At 41.3% G+C, this 21258-nt stretch overlaps 2 protein-coding genes across 3 annotated transcripts in view; one reads left to right on the forward strand and one right to left on the reverse strand.

Annotated features, from left to right (window-relative positions):
* Tti1 (Telo2 interacting protein 1) overlaps positions 1-11161 on the reverse strand; it is a 56562-nt gene extending 45401 nt beyond the window's left edge. Inside the window, exons 1-7 of the mRNA XM_065427580.1 lie at positions 10827-11161; positions 10339-10478; positions 10177-10252; positions 9950-10101; positions 8753-8868; positions 8582-8687; positions 4235-4400 (exon numbers count right to left, since the gene is read on the reverse strand). Coding sequence (XP_065283652.1) covers positions 4235-4400; positions 8582-8687; positions 8753-8868; positions 9950-10101; positions 10177-10252; positions 10339-10478; positions 10827-11017 — 947 coding nt within the window. The 5' untranslated portion in view covers positions 11018-11161. The remainder of the gene's footprint in view (positions 1-4234; positions 4401-8581; positions 8688-8752; positions 8869-9949; positions 10102-10176; positions 10253-10338; positions 10479-10826) is intronic.
* l(3)80Fg (dnaJ homolog subfamily C member 16 l(3)80Fg) overlaps positions 11160-21258 on the forward strand; it is a 54575-nt gene continuing 44476 nt past the window's right edge. Inside the window, exons 1-5 of one of the 2 annotated variants that reach the window (XM_065427581.2) lie at positions 11160-11414; positions 11917-11983; positions 12503-12711; positions 13176-13309; positions 14748-14976. In XM_065427581.2, the coding sequence (XP_065283653.1) occupies positions 11269-11414; positions 11917-11983; positions 12503-12711; positions 13176-13309; positions 14748-14976 (785 nt within the window). In that variant the 5' untranslated portion in view covers positions 11160-11268. The remainder of the gene's footprint in view (positions 11415-11916; positions 11984-12502; positions 12712-13175; positions 13310-14747; positions 14977-21258) is intronic. The other variant, XM_065427582.1, reaches the window with a different exon arrangement.

Here is a 21258-nt window from a genome sequence, read left to right on the forward strand (position 1 = left end):
CCGCAGTCGTCCCCCAAAAGAGGGTCAGCCAAAGCCCGGGAGCTCCTCCTACCAGGACACCGAAAGCCACAGAGCACAATGATAGTGACAAACGAGAAGAAAGGGGCTAACCGAGGGGCCCGATTTTTTATTAGTCATATGCTGCTTATGACTTATGATATGACTGATAGTGACAGTATCCTCCATGCATCGGATGGCAAACAACGAAAGACCAGACACATTGAAATCTGGCAATGGAATGGCTGCACGCCCCGCAAGAAATTGGCTAATTTCACACACTACACAGAATTGGTGCCAATGCCTCCCGATGTTATCTGTATTCAGGAAATAGGATAACACAATCAAAAACACAAAGGATACAAATTTTATACTTACTCAAATTACCCTCAAGTAGCCACCTTTGCCAAGAAGGATGTCGTGATTGGCGTACATTATTTTGGGGGAGAACCTACTCAGCACCAGATAAATACAATTTGGCTGCAGAAAGGGGCAAACCTAAAACAATTATTGTCAACATTTATAGTTCTCCCAGAGAAAAACAAGCAGATTTTGAAAACATGGCGGCCACTGCAATGCGACTCGCTCATGGTAGGGACAAATTAATATTGTTAGGAGACTTTAATGCACAACATTCAAACTGGGGCATTAGTAGAGACAGTCCCAAGGGCATCTTGTTAGCAGATGTCCTAAAAAGCACTACGGACTTTTCCAGCTAAACCAACCAGATCGCCCAACGTGAATCGGGTACAGTGTGTCCTAGGACACGTTTCCCGACTTCACATTCACCAATGACAGTGAGATGCAGTCAACGAACTTAAGTGAAAACCTAGGAAGCAATCACTATATTTTAAGCATATCAGTTAATGTAGCCAGGATTCGAAGAGCTATTGGCAAGGCAAGGCTATCCGACTGGACCAAATTTTGTGAAAACTGAAAGGCAGAAGATGATCAGCAGCATACATAAAGGCATGGGAGAATGGGCCGAGCAGGTCGAGTTATTCACACTGGGGTGACAAAAACGATTGAAACTACAATAGAGCCTCCAGTCATGGACTGTCACCCCTTGCATCTCTGGAAAGCCTGGAGAGGACTCACAGAAAGATGAAAAAGGCAGAAGCTTAATCGCAAACTCAGGATACTGGTAGCTCTGCTAGCATAGGAAGCTAACGAATAGGCACAAAAGTTAAGTGACAGCAACTGGTGTCAGTTCAGCAACTCGCTTCAGGGCACATTGACTACAAAGGAAACGGCACACTCTTTGAAGTATGATTGACCTGGGAGGAACAAAAACAGTCATTAACTGCATCCTCACGCTGCTGGAAGACGAGTTTGAAGGCCAGAGAGTCGACATGACAGGCAAAATTAAACAGATATACGTAGGAACTGTTCCAACCGGGCAATCCACCAAACCCATTTACGAAGATCAGGACCAACCGGAACTGGAAGCACCCATAACTTTTGATAAGGTTTATGCAGCGGCACATTCCTTCAGGAAAAACATGGCCCCAGGAGTAGATCAGGTCACGAATACAATGATTCGCAATCTAAGTGATGACACGCTAAAGAGCTTGAGCAAATTCTTTAACGACATGGTCTGGAGAGAGGACGGCATCCTTTCAAAACAACGGAAGGAAGCCAAAGTCATCCTCATTCCGAAACCGGGCAAGCCCCGTAACATCAACAACCTTCGACCAACCTCCCTAACGTTGTGCGCCGGGAACTCAAACTCTTTGAAAAGGCTGGGCAGGTCCGGCTCTCGAACCACATAGAACTAAACATGTTCCGCTCCAACATGTTCGGTTTCCAACCCGACATGTTGGTGCAGGATGTTTTTTTACTACTAAGTAGGAGGTCGTGCATCCCAACAGAGGGTCGAACAATAAATTTGTATAGCCATTGGATATGAAAAAGGCCTTTGACAGCATCTCCCTACACTATCCTAGAAGAACTGGTAGTGGTAAACCGCGAAACACGAATTTATAACTACATGCGCTCGTTCCTCAGTGACCGCACAGCCACAATTTGATTAGGCTCCACGAGGTCCGACAGACACCTTCAACTGTCCCGGCAGAGGCACCCCTCAGGCACTCTCTCCACTGCTATTTAATGTGGGGATGAGAAAGCTAGCCCTGGAGCTAGTAAACACCTGAATCTCGGCTGTGCAGTATATGCCAATGACATCATGCTCTGGGCTCACCAGGGGACATGCAGGAAACTCTTCAAAGGGCTATAGACGCAGTCGTGGAATACGCGAGGGTGGCAGACATGGCATGCGCACCTGAAAAATTGGAATTCATTCGGGTGCATGCGCAATACACAAAAAAGGACTGGGTGCCAATCACTCTGACTTTCGATGGGGCACCGATTCAAGAAGTGAAGACACTCAGAATATTAGGGATGTGGACACAGCAGAACGCTGGAACATCTCACATGCTTCAAAAACTAAAGGGGGTCACAGGAAATGTGGCCATGATGATACGGAGAGTGGCAAGAAGCACAGATGGCCTAACTGAGGAAGAGACTGTCAGCCTTGTCCACACATTCGTAATCAGCCGCATCACATACACCCTCCTGTATCAAGCTTTGACAAACTAAGAGATCATACAGGCAAACACAATAATAAGAAAAGCCTTCAAAGCCGCCCTTGGCCTTCCCAAATCTGCCAGCACATCTGCCAGCATTCAAGGGACTGGGTCTGCACAATACTTTTGACAAATACAGAGTCGTGACGTTATATGCTCAGAAAGAACGACTTTGTTCTTCAACTCAGGGCAGGGAAGTATTAGCGAGGTTAGGCTTTCCCCCGAGACCTCAGTATTGTGACGAGGAAACGACAGCTGACAGACCGCAACATTCAATTGCACATCGCGGTGGCCCCAATTCCGAAAAACACGCACCCCAAGTATCACCGAACAACGCAGAGCAAAATACTCTTCACAAACTTTTCGGCACGGGACCGGGAGTGTATTCACTGACGTCACTGACGAGTGCCCATAGTGCACAGACACACCCACACTAAAACACATGACATGGGAGTGCCTGAAGAGGCCTCTGCACATAGACAGCCCCTTAATGCACCAACATCCACTAATGAGGAGTAGGCAGTGGAGGCATGTCTTGCAGAAGGGGGCCGGAAGAGTCAATTGGCTCTTCTGGACCCAGCCCAGCGAGCCGCTCGTGCCAGTGGGGCCCTGGAATATGGGTCCCAACTATCGTGCCTTATTTTATTTATTTTCAATAAAGTTTTTACTTACTTACTCACTCACTCGGTCTCAAAAATCGCTATTCGCACACCCCTATAAACCAATATCAGTGAGGAATGTAGATTCATTTTGAGCTATTAACACATTACTTGCCTATTTATTAATTGCACATTCTAAATTACAATGATGGCCATGTACGTAGGTGAGAGAAGTAGAGCTAATGACAAATCCCTGTTAACGTTCTGCAGCACTGGTAGCCAAATTTAGCGAGTGTTTGGCTCCCTGCAGATGGCACTAACAGGCCAGTGGGACTGCAGTTAATACGCATTCTTCTGAACAGAGCAGGGTTCTGCATCTGTCTTCCAAGTTCACCTTGTGCCTCCATTTATTGCAGTCAAGGTATTGCAAAAAAGCATCAATGTATTGTGGAAATGTTGCCACTAAGGTACCGTTAAATAGTGATGGTGTAGCATGTATAGCATGCAAACTTTGTAGCATGTATATTTATGATAGTGTCATGGCTAATTTCATAAATATATTTACCCTACAATGTTCTTTTATTTAGTGCTTCAGTGACTGGCATGTTTTTTGACAGATTCCACCACTGCAATTTGGGTAGTGAAGGATTCTGCATTAGGCTACCCCTCGGCATACGCAACTGGACATTTCTACTTGTGAACAACTTAGTGAACCTTCACTAAGATTTATTCAGTTTCTTGTCAAAATATGTTGAAGTGTCACAGATAAAGTTATGCAAACAAACACTCATTATGGGTTCCGTGTCGAGCTTGGCCCCTGGAAACACAAGATGTGACTTTACCTTACAACACTGGTTGCTTTGGCATGTAAGATGCCAGGTCTTTGTCCAACTATGCTCTGTATACAGCAGCTCAAAGTGGAATGCCTAGTCAATGCAATGTGATGAATTCATTAATCAACACATGCTAGACATGCAGAATGGAAGACCACACGCAAGCTCCCCTCTATAACACACTCGTAATGCTCTCACTTCCACACCTTTCACCACTCACCTGCTGCACCGCAAGAGGAGCACTTGTGCCCATTCCAGAGCTGCCAGCTTCACGTTATCATCGTACTTTGCAAGGCTAGGCAGCACCCGTTCTACAAGAATGACTAATTTCTCAGCAGTTGTTTTGGCCCACTCTTCATTTCTGAACACAATCGGCATTTTTGTTTCTGTAGCAAAAAAAGAAAAGGGAAAGGGGAGGGAGGCAAGGGTGTGGAATGCCCACAGGGTCAATGTACAGTTCGGATTCTATTTATGGTCAAGGCCAGCTGAAGAACTCAAAGCAACAAATTTAGTGCTGAAATAGTGGAGCCCAAAAATGAAGCAATGAATGCATCATGTTGATGTCCAAAATGAACTGAAGCGAAATAAAGACAATGACAACCACACAATCGCTGTTAAAACCACGAATTTGAAGTATTGAGTGAAACGTTGAGCAAAGTAACGAGGAGCAAGGAAAGAGAAATTTGGCTTTCATTCTTCCTTCTTGCAATCAACTTCTCGCTGCAGAATTAACAAAAAAAATTGTGTTTAAAGAACACTTTATCAGTATAAACTGTTTTATTGTTTCTTTTAGTGTCCCTTGAGGAGTTGACTACACAATACCAGGTTTCAGCAAACACTTTCAAAATTTTTTTAAAGGTTGTCTGCGTCAGATAGCACAATTCTAGTTCATGAGCTGGTCTACTTGAAGAGGTGGACATTACTCGATACATGACAACTCGATAAAAACCCTCCACCCCAACGGACCCACGGCGAATGTGCAGGGCTAGCCACAATGAATCCCAATGCCATTAAAGTACACGGTGATAAAACACCACACACAAAGCCTAAAATGGTGTAAAACAAGACGAAAAATGGAATGCAACCTCAAACATGCAAGAATAACCAATTGCAAAAAACAGCGTGAATTGCACATTCCCGAAAAGCCCTATGTGCGACTAGGGAAAACTATTTCCTTTTCTGTCAGTGAAGCAAGATGTCCAGCCCCAACCTAAGCTTCTCCACCCTTTCAAGAACCTCCTGTTGCCTCCTTTCCTTAGTGCACTGAAGAAAGACCATGCCTTTGAATTCAAGATGACAGCTGAAAGCCTTGAAATGAGCTGGCAAATGAGCCTGACCCACAGACGCCTACAGGTGGGGCCAGCCTTTGTAGTGCTGCCTACTTTATAGGGAACGGAGTATAGTTCATCAATGTTTGGTAATTAACAGGTAACGCATTCCTCTTCACAGTTGCAGACAACCGAATTTCCCACTTCCATCACCACACACTATCGAGTTTTTTTTTTTTCAAATAAATCAACTTAAGTATACCATGTCAGTGGCTGCATTAGACATTTACAGGAGAACAACACTTGTAACAATAAGAGAATAAGAACAGATTTATCACAGAGTAGAAGAAAGCATTCACCTTGTGTAAATGGTGCAAAATATAACACAAGAAACTGTTGCAGCAGCACCACATTTTCTGTGACGTGTGCAGTCATTGAGTATTTCTTTCCAAGGCCAACTAAAGCACGCTGAAGCATTAACAACATGATGCTCTAGCCAACTCTAATAGGACTGGGCAGTTTAGGTGACTGAACAGTGATATGTCAGGATTTTGACCGATCCTGATTTCAAGTGACCTATTTCACAATTTCACAATTTATTTATTTATTAGTAAAAATACAGATAATTGCATGTGCGTAGTATACATAAGGAGGTCCCAAAGTCAGCGACTGTATCAGGACCTCCTGCTAAAGACACTTATGATGTTATACAAAGTTTAAAGCAACAGTAGTACAGATGAGAACTAAGAGTAATATCAAAACATGTTTATAGCATATGAGTAATAAGAACACTTGTTAACAGCAGGACAATATAAAAAAATGGAACACAAAAAAAACAAGGAGAGTTTCAGTAAGTATTTATTATGAATGATTTTAGTTCTTTTTTAAATTGGTATAAATTTTTTGCATTTTTGATGATATGGGGTAAAGTATTCCAAAGCGATATTGCGGAAAATTCCGCAGTCTGTTTACCATAGTTAGTTCGCATTTTAGGTAGAAGAAAATTATTATTGAGTGCAAATCTAGTGTGACTATGAGCTATTAGGTCACAAGGTGAGAAGCAGATTGATGGTAGTTCCTTAGTCATATATTTGTAGAATAAAATTCCTAGATTATATTTGGTGAGTTCTGAAATGGTTAGGATGTTGTTTTCTTGTAGTACGGATTTTCCATTAGCAAAGCGTGAACTGCTTGTAATTATTCTTATGGATTGGTTCTGGATTACCTGGAGGGATGCCAAGTGAGTGTTATAAGTGTTACCCCAGCATAGTATGCCATAGTTAATATGAGAGTGAATGAATGAGTGGTATAGCAAAATTAATGTATTATGTGTAAAGTAGGGACGCGTTTTAATTAGAACGCGAATACCGTATGCTATTTTCTTTTTGATGTGAGAAATGTGATCTTTATATTTCAAGCTGCAGTCAAGAGAAATCCCCAAGAAAAGATGAGCATGGACTGGGAGAGATGGAGTGTGAGCCAAAAGTTAAAGAAGGGGAGAATGCCGAATGTTGTTGATGTGAGGAAAATACAACAAATTTAGTCTTGGTGGCATTAATAGATAATAGGTTGGCATTACACCAACTTAAAACATTTTGTAGATCAGTATTTAGCTTGTTAATAAGAAGTGACATGTGTTTATCAGAGGAAAATATGGTAGTATCATCAGCGTACAGAATGCACTTAGTAGAGGACAAACAGTTAGGTAGGTCATTGATATAAATCAAAAACAGTAGTGTTGCTAAGATGGATCCTTGAGGGACGCCAATGTTAGTGGTTTGTTCTCTGGAGTAGACGTTAGATACAGACACTATTTGAACCCTGTTTGATAAGTAACTTTTTAATAATGAGAGTGCAGGACCACAAACACCGATAGCCTCAAGCTTAGCAAAAAGGATAATATGGTTTAAGCAGTCGAATGCCTTTGTTAGATCAATGAAAACTGAACCTGCAAATAGACCATCGTCAATTATTTTTTTTAATTGGTCAGTTAGATGTATGAGTGCCAAATCTGTGAAGTATCCATTGCGAAAGCCAAATTGGCATAAAGAGAGAATATTAAATTTAGTGAGATATTTGGTTAGACACATTGCAATTAATTTCTCCAGAACTTTGCCGAAAAAGGGTAAAATACAAATAGGGCGGTAGTTATGTATTAATGTACTGTCACCTTTTTTTAGAACTGGAATGACTTTACCGCGTTTAAGCTCGTTAGGAAACACACCAGTCTTGAATATCGAATTAGTAATATGAGACATGATATCAGAAATTAGGTGGGCAATCATTTTAATGGTAGCAGGTAGAACTTCATCTATTCCAGCACTGGTGGGTTTTAGGTGACATATAACGTTATATATTTCTTCTGGCGTTGTGGGGAAAAGAAAAAATGTGTGAGGGAGGCGATTAAGTTGAGTGACTTGTGAAGGAGAGGGTGTGTCATTATCAAAAAAGTAGGAGCTGAAGGCGTTGGCTATTTGGTTAGGGGAGTTATACTCTGAGTTATTGTATATAATTTTTGATAGCTGTTCTGGTTTAGAATTTCTGTTTAGAAAGGAGTTGACGATGTTCCATTTCAATTTGCTGTTATTGCCGGCTTGTAAGATTTCTTGTTCAAGATATAATCGTTTTGCCACTTTTAACTGGTTGTTTATAGAGTTACGTAACCTTTTATATCGTGCAATTAATTTGGAATTAAAAGTGCACCCTTTGTTGATGTAGCACTGACACAATATTTTTTACTTAATTTTTTCGTGTTAAATGAAGGCCATAACCCTCAAAATTCTAGAAATAATACCAGCAAGTGATAGAATACCCTAAGTGATTTACTATAATATTTGTTTCTATGAGCCAGTTTTAGTTTTGGCAGCCAGGAGGTGGCTGCATCATCATGTCACAATAAATTGGTTTGCTCTGTTTATGCAATCACTGCAGCTGCTACACACAACAGCAGCCAGAATAAATATGCACAGCAAACTAATTAAGTTTTTTACAAGCAAAGTCACTATACATAAATTTACTGCTGCGCATTAGCAAATTTTGCTCTGTCATGACAGCGCAATAATGCCAATGGCACCAGGTCTACCATTTCGTAACTTTAATACCAAATTAAAATATCTGATGTTTTCCAACCTTCATACTTGGTGTCATCCTTTTACATGTGAGAAGCATGGTACAGTTTCTACAGCTCCGAAAATATGTATCAGTAATTCTGTAGAGCCACAAGTTCACTAACTATTGATCAGAAACTATGAAAGACAAACTGTTGAATAAAGTGCTCTAAGATTAAAAGGATCACTCACTCTGTTTTTCTACTTCATCATCTGGGCACAAAGCCTCCAGGTATGTGTCACCAAGGCAAATGTGGATAACATGGCCCCATGTTTTCAGGGCAACAGCAGTTACTTTCTGAAAGTAATAAAAACAAGTTAGGTCATGCTGATTGCGTTGCTATGGTCTAAACAAAAGAGCACCTGACTCCTGTTTTCAGCATCGAGAATGACACGTGTAAATGCAATGGATATTCCTGGGAAGAAACCCGCAAATGCGTTTCCAACTTTTTCAAACAGGATAGCACTCTTGAACATGTCTGAAAGAGAAGCCAATGCATCACTGCGAGTTGAATGAAATTTCACAGGCTAATATGAGCACAGTGAGAACATCACCTTCATACATAAAGACAACAAAAACATGCTTCAGTGTATGCTTGATATGTAACAGGGCTTGCAGTAGCCTACTGAGTACAGGTGTAAAGACTGACAACTCTGGCCAAAATGGCCGATTTCCACAAGTGGTGGTCCGTTTCATCACACTATAGGGTTTACTGACTTAAGTTACTATACTAATTGTTTTGTCCCAGATTAGGTATGGCACAGTGATGCTTACAGCAAAACCTGAACAAACTGTGATATCCACCAGCTGTTAGCATATTTTTTTACATTTTGTTAGAATTTTTTGCATACACTTGGAATATGAGTTATTCACAAGTCATAATAAAGACAGGTGGAGCATGGTGCCTTTCTCTTAAATGATGCAAAGATGCACAGTTCAGTGCATCACATTATTAATTTTATTTACTGTATCTTAAGTGCCACAGCACAAGGGCATTGCATAAGGGACATAAGTACGGTGATTGCTGATTGCATGATCAGATGTTATTCGATGGCAGACTCAAACTAGAGGTGATCCACTATTAAAGCATTGTGACAGGGAATGTTATTCAAGTTATTCAAGTCTTGGGCACTGTTTAGGAAAAATTACTTTTCATATCTCGTTCTGGCATGTGGAGGATAAATGACGTTTTTATGGTTGCTGCATGCTAATATGCGTGTTAATATTCTCTGGTGGTAAAGAATAAATGAACTGGTGCAAAAGGCTTTCTAAACTTAACACCTGGGGAGAAACCTAAAATATGAAAACATGCATCATAACCCCTTCCCTAGCGTGATTACGCATTCAACATTTGCAACGTTTTGGGCCACACATTTGCTTAGTATGCAAGGAATGGAAATGGCCAAAGCTAGCTCTTAATTGCACGGAATAAAACATCATAGAAATGGTACAATGGTACCAGCCTGCTACATAAGCTGGATTGGCAATGTTAACCTGAGCACTCATCACGTTTATAAAAGTATCAACTTCTGTTTGTACGTGGTACAAACACTGCGTACCATTGGCAGTGTTGCAAGCAAGAACATCTAAGCATTCTATGGCGGCAATCTGCAGCTTCCTGTTTCTTTCCCTTTCAGCAAGTGAAAGAAGAATGGTGACAGCATGGCTCAGGCACAAGCGGAAGTCCAAACTGTACATCTGCAACAGCACACTGAGTAAACACGGAAAGGTTAGGTAGAAACTTATAATAGATGGTCTTATGCACAACAAAAAGATTAGCACTCACCGTGGTAGTGCACTGTTGACAAGGCTCTTTAACGCACTGCAGAATTCAAGCTTCACCTCTTCACTAGTGGACGAAACTAGCATAGCAGAAAAGTGTATTTATGGTGCAGCAGTCCGCTTGCAGAGAAGCAATACAAGCAGACAAACATTCTGGCAAAATTACCTTGAAGGTTCTCTTTAATGGTGCTGACAACAAACAACAGTTGCAGGAAAATATCCGAAAACAGTTTTTCATCGTTCACTCGGGTTTTCTCCAGCACAACACGGATGGACCCAACTGTTTCAGCGACTAACGCTTCACTCCTGCAATATACAAAAGATTCGGAACTCCTGATATCATTTGTCCGAAGAATATACAAAACGCTTGCATAATTTTCAAACGAGACGATCGAGCTCATACATGATTGCGCACAGCGCAAAACAGAGCAGTCAGCACTAGTGTTGTTTTTGTGTGTATCCATTTCGTACCCGCCAGTTTTGTGCGATGCGTATAAGGAGAAACTATACAACTCAGTTCGTTTTATCGGTTCTTTCGTGAACATACGGAATGAGCGGCTTTCGTAAACAATTGCTGGTTCCGAGTCGTTCTTTGGTGACACGTTAAGAATGAAGAATGCGTTGTAAACATTACGTTAACAACACAGAGCTTACTTTTCATTCTTCAGTACCAATACGAGAGGCAGGAGAAGGTATTCATGAAGCTCTTGGCAAGCATCATCAGTCAGCTTCTCAAGTGTGCGACGTAGAATCACCGCGTTTTCTTTAGACTGGTCCTTCAAGAATCGTATACACAGGGGTTTCACTTCGCGCAGGGCATCAGATGTGTCGAGTCTGCGAGGCATCTCGTTTAATACGGTGCAAGCCGCGGCGATTCACGCACGGGCGTATTGACAAGCAGACATGCTGTAAACGAGCGCTATTGCCGCTACGCGCGTTAGCGCAGCATGCCACCCACGTGAACTTCCCATCATCTATCCGTCCCGCACAGCCGCACATCGGCTCATGTGTTGTGGCTAGATGGCATGTAGATGGCGCGTCGGGAATTCTCGAGGGCAGCAGCACCCCTTGAGTGGCTCTCCGCTATCTCACAGTAATGCTGCTTTTTTACGCGCTACTCTGCTTAATTACGTATAGTTGTGTTTCCTGTGCACTTGTGAATCCATACGAAACGCTTGGTGTGTCTCGTACAGCCAGCGCTGCAGATATCAAACGTGCATACAAGCGACTGGCGAGGGAATGGTGAGCTGATTTCTCGCAAATTACAGGAGGTAACTGGCGTATAATTACGCTTGTTTTCCGCCTAGAGATACCTGGTGTTCTTCGCGGCCCTTTAAGTGGCCATTGAGCTGCCTGCAGTGCTACAGAATCCTCAAATTTTGTGCATCATGATCTTACATAGATTCTGAAATCAATGATACCCAGAGTACCTGTATTGAATATTCTTGAAGGAAATGGTTCCCGACTGTCGAAACATTCAACATGGAATTATCAGCGCGATGAAATAAGTACACGTTGAGATTGCATTGATCGCAGTGTAGCAATTAACGCTACAAAAACTGTTTCATCGATGCTTGCTGAAGTGTACGTACACTCCACCGTTTATAAACTCGGTACACTCTAGTGGGCAAAACAGATGAGCAACAGTGCCATCTCCCTCTTCCGATAAGGAGAAGCGGTTGTAATTGTGAATTATGTTGTAGCTGCTCTCGGCGTCGCAGCTGATTTCCCCTACATTTTGCAGGCATCCTGACAAAAACAAAGACCCTGTGGCATCTGAGAAGTTCATAGAGATCACCAAAGCTTATGAGGTGAGGCGGTGTATTATTACTAGTATTGCACCGCGATCTCAGGTTAGGTTACCTCTACCTAATGTTGTCGTAGGTGAATAATATTTTCTTTTCAAAAGCGGAAAAATGCAAACAAAAATTCAGTGTTTGCCGTCCTTCTGTATCAACTACTACATACTAGACAAGGCTTGTTCAGCATGTTCCAAGTTTGTTTAGTTTCATTTAACATGTGCAGAGTTTGGGGGGTTCGGACCTCAGTGTGTTGTGCAGCAATAGGTGCAAAGTGCACATAACCTTTCTATGAGTGACCTTAGCTTAGTCGCAGTGACACAAACCTCAAGAAACGCCTACAATCTGCTTAGTGATCGCAACTGCAGACGCAGTCCAACAATTGGATATCAGATAATCCCCAATACAGACATGTTGCGTTGAAAAGCTGCCTCTTATAGCAGTCTTTTCCCTACTGTAGTTCTTTTTGGAGTTCGAATTAATTTCGTAGTTTCACATAGGGCTCCAAGGGCTATGCCATTTTAATTGCAGCTGCTGACTGACCCTGAAAGGAAAGAAAACTTCGACAAGTATGGCCAAACAGAAGACACCCCAAACTTCAGGAGACAACCTGACTACAGTCAATTCAACAGATTTGACTTTGATCCTTTTGAGTCTACGGTGTTTTCTAAAGGAAACATGAAGTTTAAATTTAGTTTTAACCAAGGTTCTGTATTTCACAAGGCTACCATCACACTCAAGTAAGTTGAGAATCTTATTTTGCCTTTAAGTAATGTTTTTCAGCAAAGTAAACATAGTCTCTAAAGATATATCTTGATCCAAATAACTTGTTTGTTGCTAATGCATCCTATGCAAACTTTGCTCCATAGAACCTCAAGAAGCTGCATTTGTGTGCTTTTCTTTTTGTTTGCGCATCTGTGAATCAAATGTGATCTTAACTTTAGAGTTTGAACTGTGAACGTCTGAAATAATTTTAATGTAATATAATTAACCTACTTCAAAAAAACTAAAGTCCAAGCCATTCATTGTTTGCAATGGCTTATTGGCTTGTAACTTTCTTTCGTTGTAGATATACCTTGCATGAAGGTAATCGTGCCCCTCTATTAACTTTTTAAGGTCATTTATCGGAAAGTGGTAGGTCATAAAAAGTAGCAAGCATCTGCACATAGCATGACTTAATGTTTTGTTGTCCCTTCCGTTCCAGGGCATATGAAAATCGGGTAGTCCCTGACAGTAACTACAAGCCATACCTAATTCTATTTTACGGAGACCTCTGTTTTCCTTGTCTTCATGTAGAGCCAATATGGCAGCGAATAGTCCAAGAAATGGAACCTTTAGGTATGTACCTTTAGGTATGTGCCAGGACATTTTTTCCATGTGTGAGTGCCTTTTGTAGCAACATGGTGAGCTCATCATTCTACTGCTGCAGCGCAGGAAATTTTTTGGTAATGAAAATTCACTTGGCCCGTCTGAGAGCTGTATGTGGAATAAGTTCACTCCTCTAACAAGATGGCCTGATTCATGATGGGGTCTCGTCTTTTCTCTATAAGATGTCTCGAGCTTTGGAAGGTCCTTTGCTGTTGTTTGTTGTATGGAAGTGCAATTTATATTGATTATTAGTGTGAACTACATGATTTAGATGCATCAAACAGGTTTGAATGTGTTGATTTCGAGGCTGCATTAACCTGTGGCTGTTCCTGGCCCTGTACTGCAGTGTGTGCAGTCTCTTGTCTTTTAGCACATAAGCTTAATTATTTTTGTTGTAACAAAAGTATTTCCTATTTAATCTGCTTTTCTACCTTCATATAATTATATCAGTGCATAAGAGACCTTTCTGGCACAATGTTCTGGAATAGCTTATGTAAAAAGTGGAACATATCAAGCTATCTGAAACAGCAGCAGACTTCTTCTAGTGCCTCCTATACCCAAGTTTATTCTTATATCTTAGCAACAGAACATAAAACACATTTAAATTAATTTTTTTTATGAAGTATAACTTATTTTACAAATATGAATATTTGACAAAGGTGTGGAGCTACCAGGGTGAGGTTACCAGAGAAAGAGAGGTTTTGTCATGTTTTCATATGATTATCTTCACACCAGAAAATATTGCTCCACAGTTTAGCATAGCCAAGTCAGAGTTTCCACCAAAACATGCAGACAGTATACCTGGGCACAATTTAGTTTATCTTTGCCATGTACAGTAAGCATAGCAATCACAGAATTGAGACCATAAATTTCGTTCCGTAAGATGTCATTTGTCCTAAATGTGCTGCAGTATTTTTTTCGCAGATCTGAATGTTATTCCAGAAGAAAATTTTCATTATGATTGTGAGGCTGAATTATCATTTATTTTTTAAGTGTATTATAACGATTCTTTAAACAATTGACTTGCCAATCTTGGCCTGTCAATGCCACATTCTTTTATGTCAGAGTGTTGCTTTGTAAATGGAACGTTTATGTAGTTCTCCAATATTTCAGAGCATTAGTCGTGGTTAAGGTGGCCTATATTTTACTTGAGAATCACCGTCTTTGTAACTTCATTTATTTGTTTCTATCCATGGCCTTTTAATGTACAAAACCTTAGTGAATGCCTAAGACCGTATGCCTTCTATTTTCGTTTATATTAGTTTATTTACCCTTATGTATCTATGTATTTGTCGGTTGCCTTTTTTGTGATCTTTTCAACATTTGTATCCTCCTGCCAAAATCCCCAAACTGGGATTGCAGTATCAATAAATAATATTCATCTTTCTCTTTTGTCGCACGGTTGCAGGTGTAGGTTTTGCTACTATTCATGCTCAACATGAATCTGGTCTAGCACATAAACTGGGAGTTGGCAGCCTGCCGTACCTGATGGGCTTGGTGGAAGGGCGTGCCATCCACTACCGTCAAGATCAACTTAGCCTCGTGAATGCCATTGACTTCTGCCGGCGCCTCTTTCCTCGGGATACCGTGACTGTTCTGGAGGACATGTCTTCATTTGATGACTTCCTTTCAGGCTGGTGTGTTCTTAGTACTGTTGCTTTTAAGTTGCTTTGTTACATGGTTTAAGTAGTACTTCTGCATGTACATTTGAGTACTCTTGCTGCAAGGAAGGTTTGCTTGGAGAAGGCAGCCACACTGCTCCCACTATCTTTCTCATCCCGCTGCAATGCCACGATGGAAGCACCTTCCCTCTTTCCCCTTTCCTTTGAGTTGATCTTTGTTCATTTTACTCAGAGTCCTTCATTTTCAGGTTCTATAGTTTTTTTGAAATTCAGGGGTAAAAATCGGGCTTTACTTTTTAAAGAGGAATACTGAGGAGAAATTGGGAGTAATGTTGCATGGTAGGGAAACTGGAGAAAATTGAGGGATTTGTTGTCTGCCAGCCAAAAGTTCGAGATTTTTCTGGTAACTTTTCAAAACACGAGCGATGGTCTCCTTTTGGACACAAACACTATTTAACCAAGCAGGATCACTCACAAGAACATGTAATGGCAAAGACAACTGCTCCCAAATCATGTGACGCACCCATCTCTCCTAATCCTCCCTCTCAAGCATTACTATATTGAAAAGCAGCCAGATTAAATAAGATAATGAATAGAGACAGATCTGGCAATCTCTTCTTTACTTTGATCTCTGCATTTTTTAACTAAGGAAAAATAATTTACAATGTGTTGTACACACAGGCATGCTTTGAAGGAGGGAGTCGATGGTTTTTGTATCTTCATATATAGTAGATCATGTGCATTGGGAGCATTTCTGTGTCCATCCTAGTGCGAGGAGAGACCTGTTGGGTTTTTCATCCTTGTCAGTTGTCTTGTTTTGCTACTTTCCATTATATGTTCTTGCAACAAAAATAATAGAGTACTGACTAAACGAATCAGCCACACTTCTTTGAATTAACGGCTACCATTTGCAATGCAGAGAAATGTCAGTGCTGTGTTAATTTGCTTGCTAGTGCACTACCACCATTTACATGTGTGTGATGTGCAGGAAATGCCATGCAATGTGCCATTGTCATAATTATGTAAATATGGCTACTTAAAAATAGCAAAAAGGTTCAGTTCACTCTATGCTGGGAGGTACTGAATGTATTCAGCTTATATGTATGCCAATTTTCACGTGAGTATTAAGAGGCAGCTTTATCTCGGGACATCCTATATAATTAGGGTTGTTTGTTTTCATTTAAAACACGATTTTATCCAGTTTTTACACCCCGAACATGTTTCTGGAGAATAGGGTTAAACCTGATTTCTCCCCGAATGGACAGTCTCAGTAGCAATGTGCACATTCGTGTGCTGACTGTCCGGCATTCTCTCCGGGTGCCTTGCGCAATATAAACAAACAGGCGTATTCTCACCCTGCTGCTTGGAGAGTAGGTATTGCTTTTTAGCGCTGCACATTTTTATTCCCACTTTCTCGACAGGTTGCCATGAGTTCATAAGTGCACACAGCCCCCCTCCCCCCCCCCCCCCCCCAAAATAAAGGCTTGCAAAGGAAAGGGGCAAACACGTTTGAGGCTGACCATGCTGCGAGCACATGGCTGCCAATCAGGGAGTAACAAATTTAGAACGAAAAAAAAAAGCAAAGAAACCAGCGCTTCGCCTCCTGCAGATTAGTCTCGGGTATGTGCACCTGCTTCCATGGCTTTCATGCGAAAGGAATGAGTGAAGGGTCGGTGTGGGAGGGATTGAGGGACAAAGATGTTTCATGCACGGGTTTTTTACCAGTGAGGGCCCCAACGCCTATTATCACTTTTCTTCAGCCAGCCTCCGGCACGGTGAGTTAGATGCGCTTGTTGGCCAGTCTTGTTGAGAGCCATGTAGCGTTCTGTATCCCTTGCGCTTCACGCAGCTTATATCCCCTTTCGACTGCCCTCAAAGGAAGGGAAAGAAGCCACTACACTCAAAATTCTGTTTTGACAGGAACAGCAAGCTTCTGAGAATAGTGGTATTGTTCCGATTTGAAAAACTTCAAAAAAGGGTCACATTTTAGTGGGAGAGAGAGAGGTCCATTTTTGGGGGATGAGGCCTGTTTCAAGGGAGAGCTTATAGGTGATCATTAAGTATGGAGCAATAATGCCATGACACTCTTTAAGAATCACCAGAGATATACCATCAAGTCCAATTGCTTTTGTTGCATCTAAATGGCTTAATACAATATGGACACCGCAAACATCAAATTCAATGTGTGGCATTATATAGCTCTGATTGGCATTATTCGAAAGCGACGTCTCCCCACCTTACAAGAACACTGATTGAAAATACTGGTTAAAGCGTTCCGCCCTTTGGTAGTCCGATGTCACGGTTTTGCCGTCAATAGTTAAAGAAGGCCGTCAATAGTTAAAGAAGGTATAGATATGTCTTTTCGATTCTGTTTGACATATTTCCAAAACGATTTTCAGTTTTCTCTTAAGTCTTTGTTTAACTTAACAAAGAATGTATCTTTTGCAGATACAATTGTTGCTTTCAATAGGTTATTTATCTCTTGTAAGCATTTCTGATTTTCCAGACTGGTGTCGGCAGAAAAATGTACGCTCGTCTTGCTTTTCTTATAAATTTGCATATTTCTATGTTAAACCAAGGTTTCTTTTTTTGTTTTGTTGCCGCAGGTGCCTATATAGAACATGAATTTCGAATATTTAAATTATTTTGTCGTGAAATGCTGACCACAAAGTTAACGAACAGCATGCACTTGATAGGCACTGGAAAGTAGGCAAAACATTTTCATGTTCGTTCTAATAGCAACATAGTCTCCTCTGTCGTAGCTGTGCACTTATTTTGTGGAATTTGTGCCGTCCATACTCGCCATAAAGTTCTATGACAACTGCCCTGTGATCACTAATACCAGGACAAACAGTAATTTTTGATATTAACTTTAGTTCGTTGCAAAGTACTAAGTCTAAAATTGAATTTTTCTGTATAGGTTCCAGTACGTACTGCTGCAATCCATTTAATACAAGTAGTTCTTCAAACTATGCATAAATACAGGACCTGTTACCAGCCACAGATCTAGCATTCCAGTTGAAGTCTGGCAAATTAATATCACCCCCTAGAAATATGCTATTACGCATAAGAGATAGCATTTCTGACAGCAGTGCGAGTGAGTCGCTGCTGCCAGGTTGGCGGTAGCATGTCTTGTACACCACATTGTTTCCTTTGGGTAATTTCACAAGGCACCAGACAGTCTCAGAGTTGTTTTCGAATAAAATTTGTGTACTTGACAATGAATTTGATAATAAAATAAATACTTCCCCGCCAGGTCCATGCCTATCTTTCCGATAGACGCTAAAACATGGCGGAAAGATTTCTACATTAGATGTAGTGTTGTCTAACCATGATTCTGTGCCCATTGTGATCTGAGTTTTAACAGTGGCTACTAAAAACATGAAGCTATTGACTTTGTTCTTTATGCTGCGACAATTTACAAGCATGACAGAGAGCCATTTAGGCTTCGAGCAACACATTGGTTTATCTTCGGGAACAGCATTAAAAACGCATCATTTGACTCTATCCAGTTGCGTATGCGCCCGAAGTGAAACTGGCATCCACATATCGCTATCCCAGACAAACGTTTGCCCATTGATGATCAGTTTATCATAACTCAAGCGAACACAATTTTTTTTCTTATTTCCCTTTCATATAATTCCAAAGCTGACGTCTTTTTTTATTGCATGGCTCGGCTGCAGTCTTGAGAGATGCTGCACAAAGTGCCCTTTAGTCTGGAAGCATTTTTAAATATGTTTTCTCTAGCCTTCCACCGTGAAAAGCATGCTACTATGGGCCGGTTTTTACCTTCTTTGAAAACGCCTATGCGATGAGCCTGTTCAACTGAAATATTATCCAGTTTCATCATCACATCTTTGCATATTTCACTAATTAGTTTTTTCAGGCGCTTCCCATGTCTCGTTGTGCTCCCTGTCAGGCACCCCAAGAAAGAGCAAATTCTGTCCACGACTTCTATTCTCTAAATTGTCCAGTTTAGCCATCAGCTTATCTTCACTTTTTTCCACCTGAGTAATATGACTTTCTCCAATGCTTGTCTTCTCTGTTAAGCCTGTAATTTTGGATTTTAATTCACTTTGTCTTGTTGAAATTTCTATTAACTTCGGGACCACAGTTTCCTGGCCTGTTTTCATTTCTAAGAGAGTCCTTTTAATGTTTGTCATTTGGTCGCACTCCACTGCATACATAGGCCCTGTATTTAGTTCTCCCGAGATAAGCAGTAAGAATTGGTAGAGCATCAGACAGCCATTGTAGAGAGAGAACAGCATAGCATCAATAAAACACAGGCTGGCTTGTTCAAAGCATTCAACCATTTGTTGCTTGGCAATGGGGCGATGCACGTGCTCTTCCTATCTTCTATCTTTTTTTGTGGAAGAACTACTGCACACAATATTTTATGTAATACATAAACAAAAAGCAGAATGAATGCGCTTTTCACGCATAAAAGTTTTATTAACGAGATCTATGTCATATAAAGATATAAAGTGCCAGAATCAAGATTGTAGGTTAAAATTTAACAAAGTTTGTAAAGATACACTTGTGTATGCAGTTAAACCTTGATATAACAAAGTAGGTAAAATTGGTAGTTTACTTTGTTATATCGAAATTTCGTTGTATTGAGATTCAACCTTTTATGCAAATAAGTACAGTCGCTGATCAATTTTTCTTGCACTGAAACCCGCCGCAGAATTTTCTGAATTATCGGGCAATCGAAAAAAGCAAATTTGATTGAGAAAACAATTCTTTTTGATGAATCTCAGAGTTGGCGACAAATGATATGGCTTCATTCCGCATCGACAGTGTCGTTACGTAGGCGGTATAAATTGGGCTAAGCCAGCCACAGTTTCGCCTGCACTCCAGCCCCGTGGCTGATGGCATTGCCCGAACTAAAACGATGCCATCAGAAGTGCCGGCAGCAGGGAGCAAATGCTTCGTCTGGCTCTTGCTCAAACAGATCACTGAAGCTCGAGATTATGCAACCTTCAATACTAAATGCACGGGATGACAGCTTACATCATGCCACGCCGTCTCAGCGCCCCCATTCTTATCACACGTGGCAGATTACCTCTAAATCAGGGTGTGTGGCTGTGTATGCGCTCAGATGCACGGCCGAGATGCACGGCCGAGATGCACGCCAGAAGTCACGATGTGATGCGTGCCAACTGGCCTCTCCCCCCTCCCTCCGCCCCGCACTTCGCACATCGCGTTATTGCGAGCTCGCTCCCCTCCCCTTCTTTCCTTTTGCTCGTGTGGGGAGGCAGCGCTTGCGCGTGAAGCCACCATCTTTCTTTCTCACCTTGAACATTTTCACTCATACCTAAAGCATGAAGTGCGTGTGGTGCGATAAGAGCTTGTCGCACTTGGACTTTAGACCGAACATGATGCGGCTTGACTTGGCAGTCGCTCTTGTTGTGCCGTGCACAATTTGAGAGGTGCGTTTGCAAGCAGCCACTTGTAATTCATTCATTTGACCATCTGCGTCTGTGGAAGTTTCCTATTTATTTTCTCGGCATTCCTTTGCTGTGGAAGTGAAATTTTGTTATGTTGAAATTGCATACCAACACACTTCGTTATATTGCGGTTTTAATTACATGGTATTCTATGGATGAGAGGTTATGAAAAGTTAAATACTTCGTTATATCAAGAATTTCATTATACTGAAGTTTGTTAGATCGAGGTTTAACTGCACTAAGAAAGAAATGTTACAAAATTATGAGATATACAAAATGTATTGCTGTCTAATAGGTACTATCTCCAAAAAAATTTGATCTTTTCATTCAACAAATATTTCACTACAAAAATTTAAATGCTTGTGCACAAGCATAAGCATTTGGTGTGCCAGGCTGTGGCCACTGATGTTCCGGGCTGGCTTGCGTCGTCATCGCTCTGAGTCGAAAAGGCAGCATCCTCAGACTGGCTGCTGTTCGATCCATCGATATAATGAACCGCAGATGCAGTGGAATTGCGAGATCTGCAATCTTTCGAAGTGCGCATGCCACTCTCGGAGGCAGCTGTTTTTGCTTTCTACTTCGACGATCACCAAACTTTGGAATGCTTTCAAAAATTAATGCCTGGTGGGGAAAAAGTGAACTACTTAGAAAACAAAAATATAGTTCTCCTCCTTCACATCCTATGGTGCAGAGTGTCCATGAGCGGCCCGGAAGGTCTCGAAAGCGGCGTTTTAAACCATTGTTAGTGGGCGGCCATTTTTGATTTCTACTTTGATGAGCGCAAAAACTGTGGAGCGCATTCAAAAATCACTGCCTTGAGAAAAAAAGTGAACTGCTTAGAAAACAA

The sequence above is a fragment of the Dermacentor albipictus genome, chromosome 2, assembly GCF_038994185.2.
Source record: "Dermacentor albipictus isolate Rhodes 1998 colony chromosome 2, USDA_Dalb.pri_finalv2, whole genome shotgun sequence".
NCBI classification, from domain to species: Eukaryota; Metazoa; Arthropoda; class Arachnida; order Ixodida; family Ixodidae; genus Dermacentor; species Dermacentor albipictus.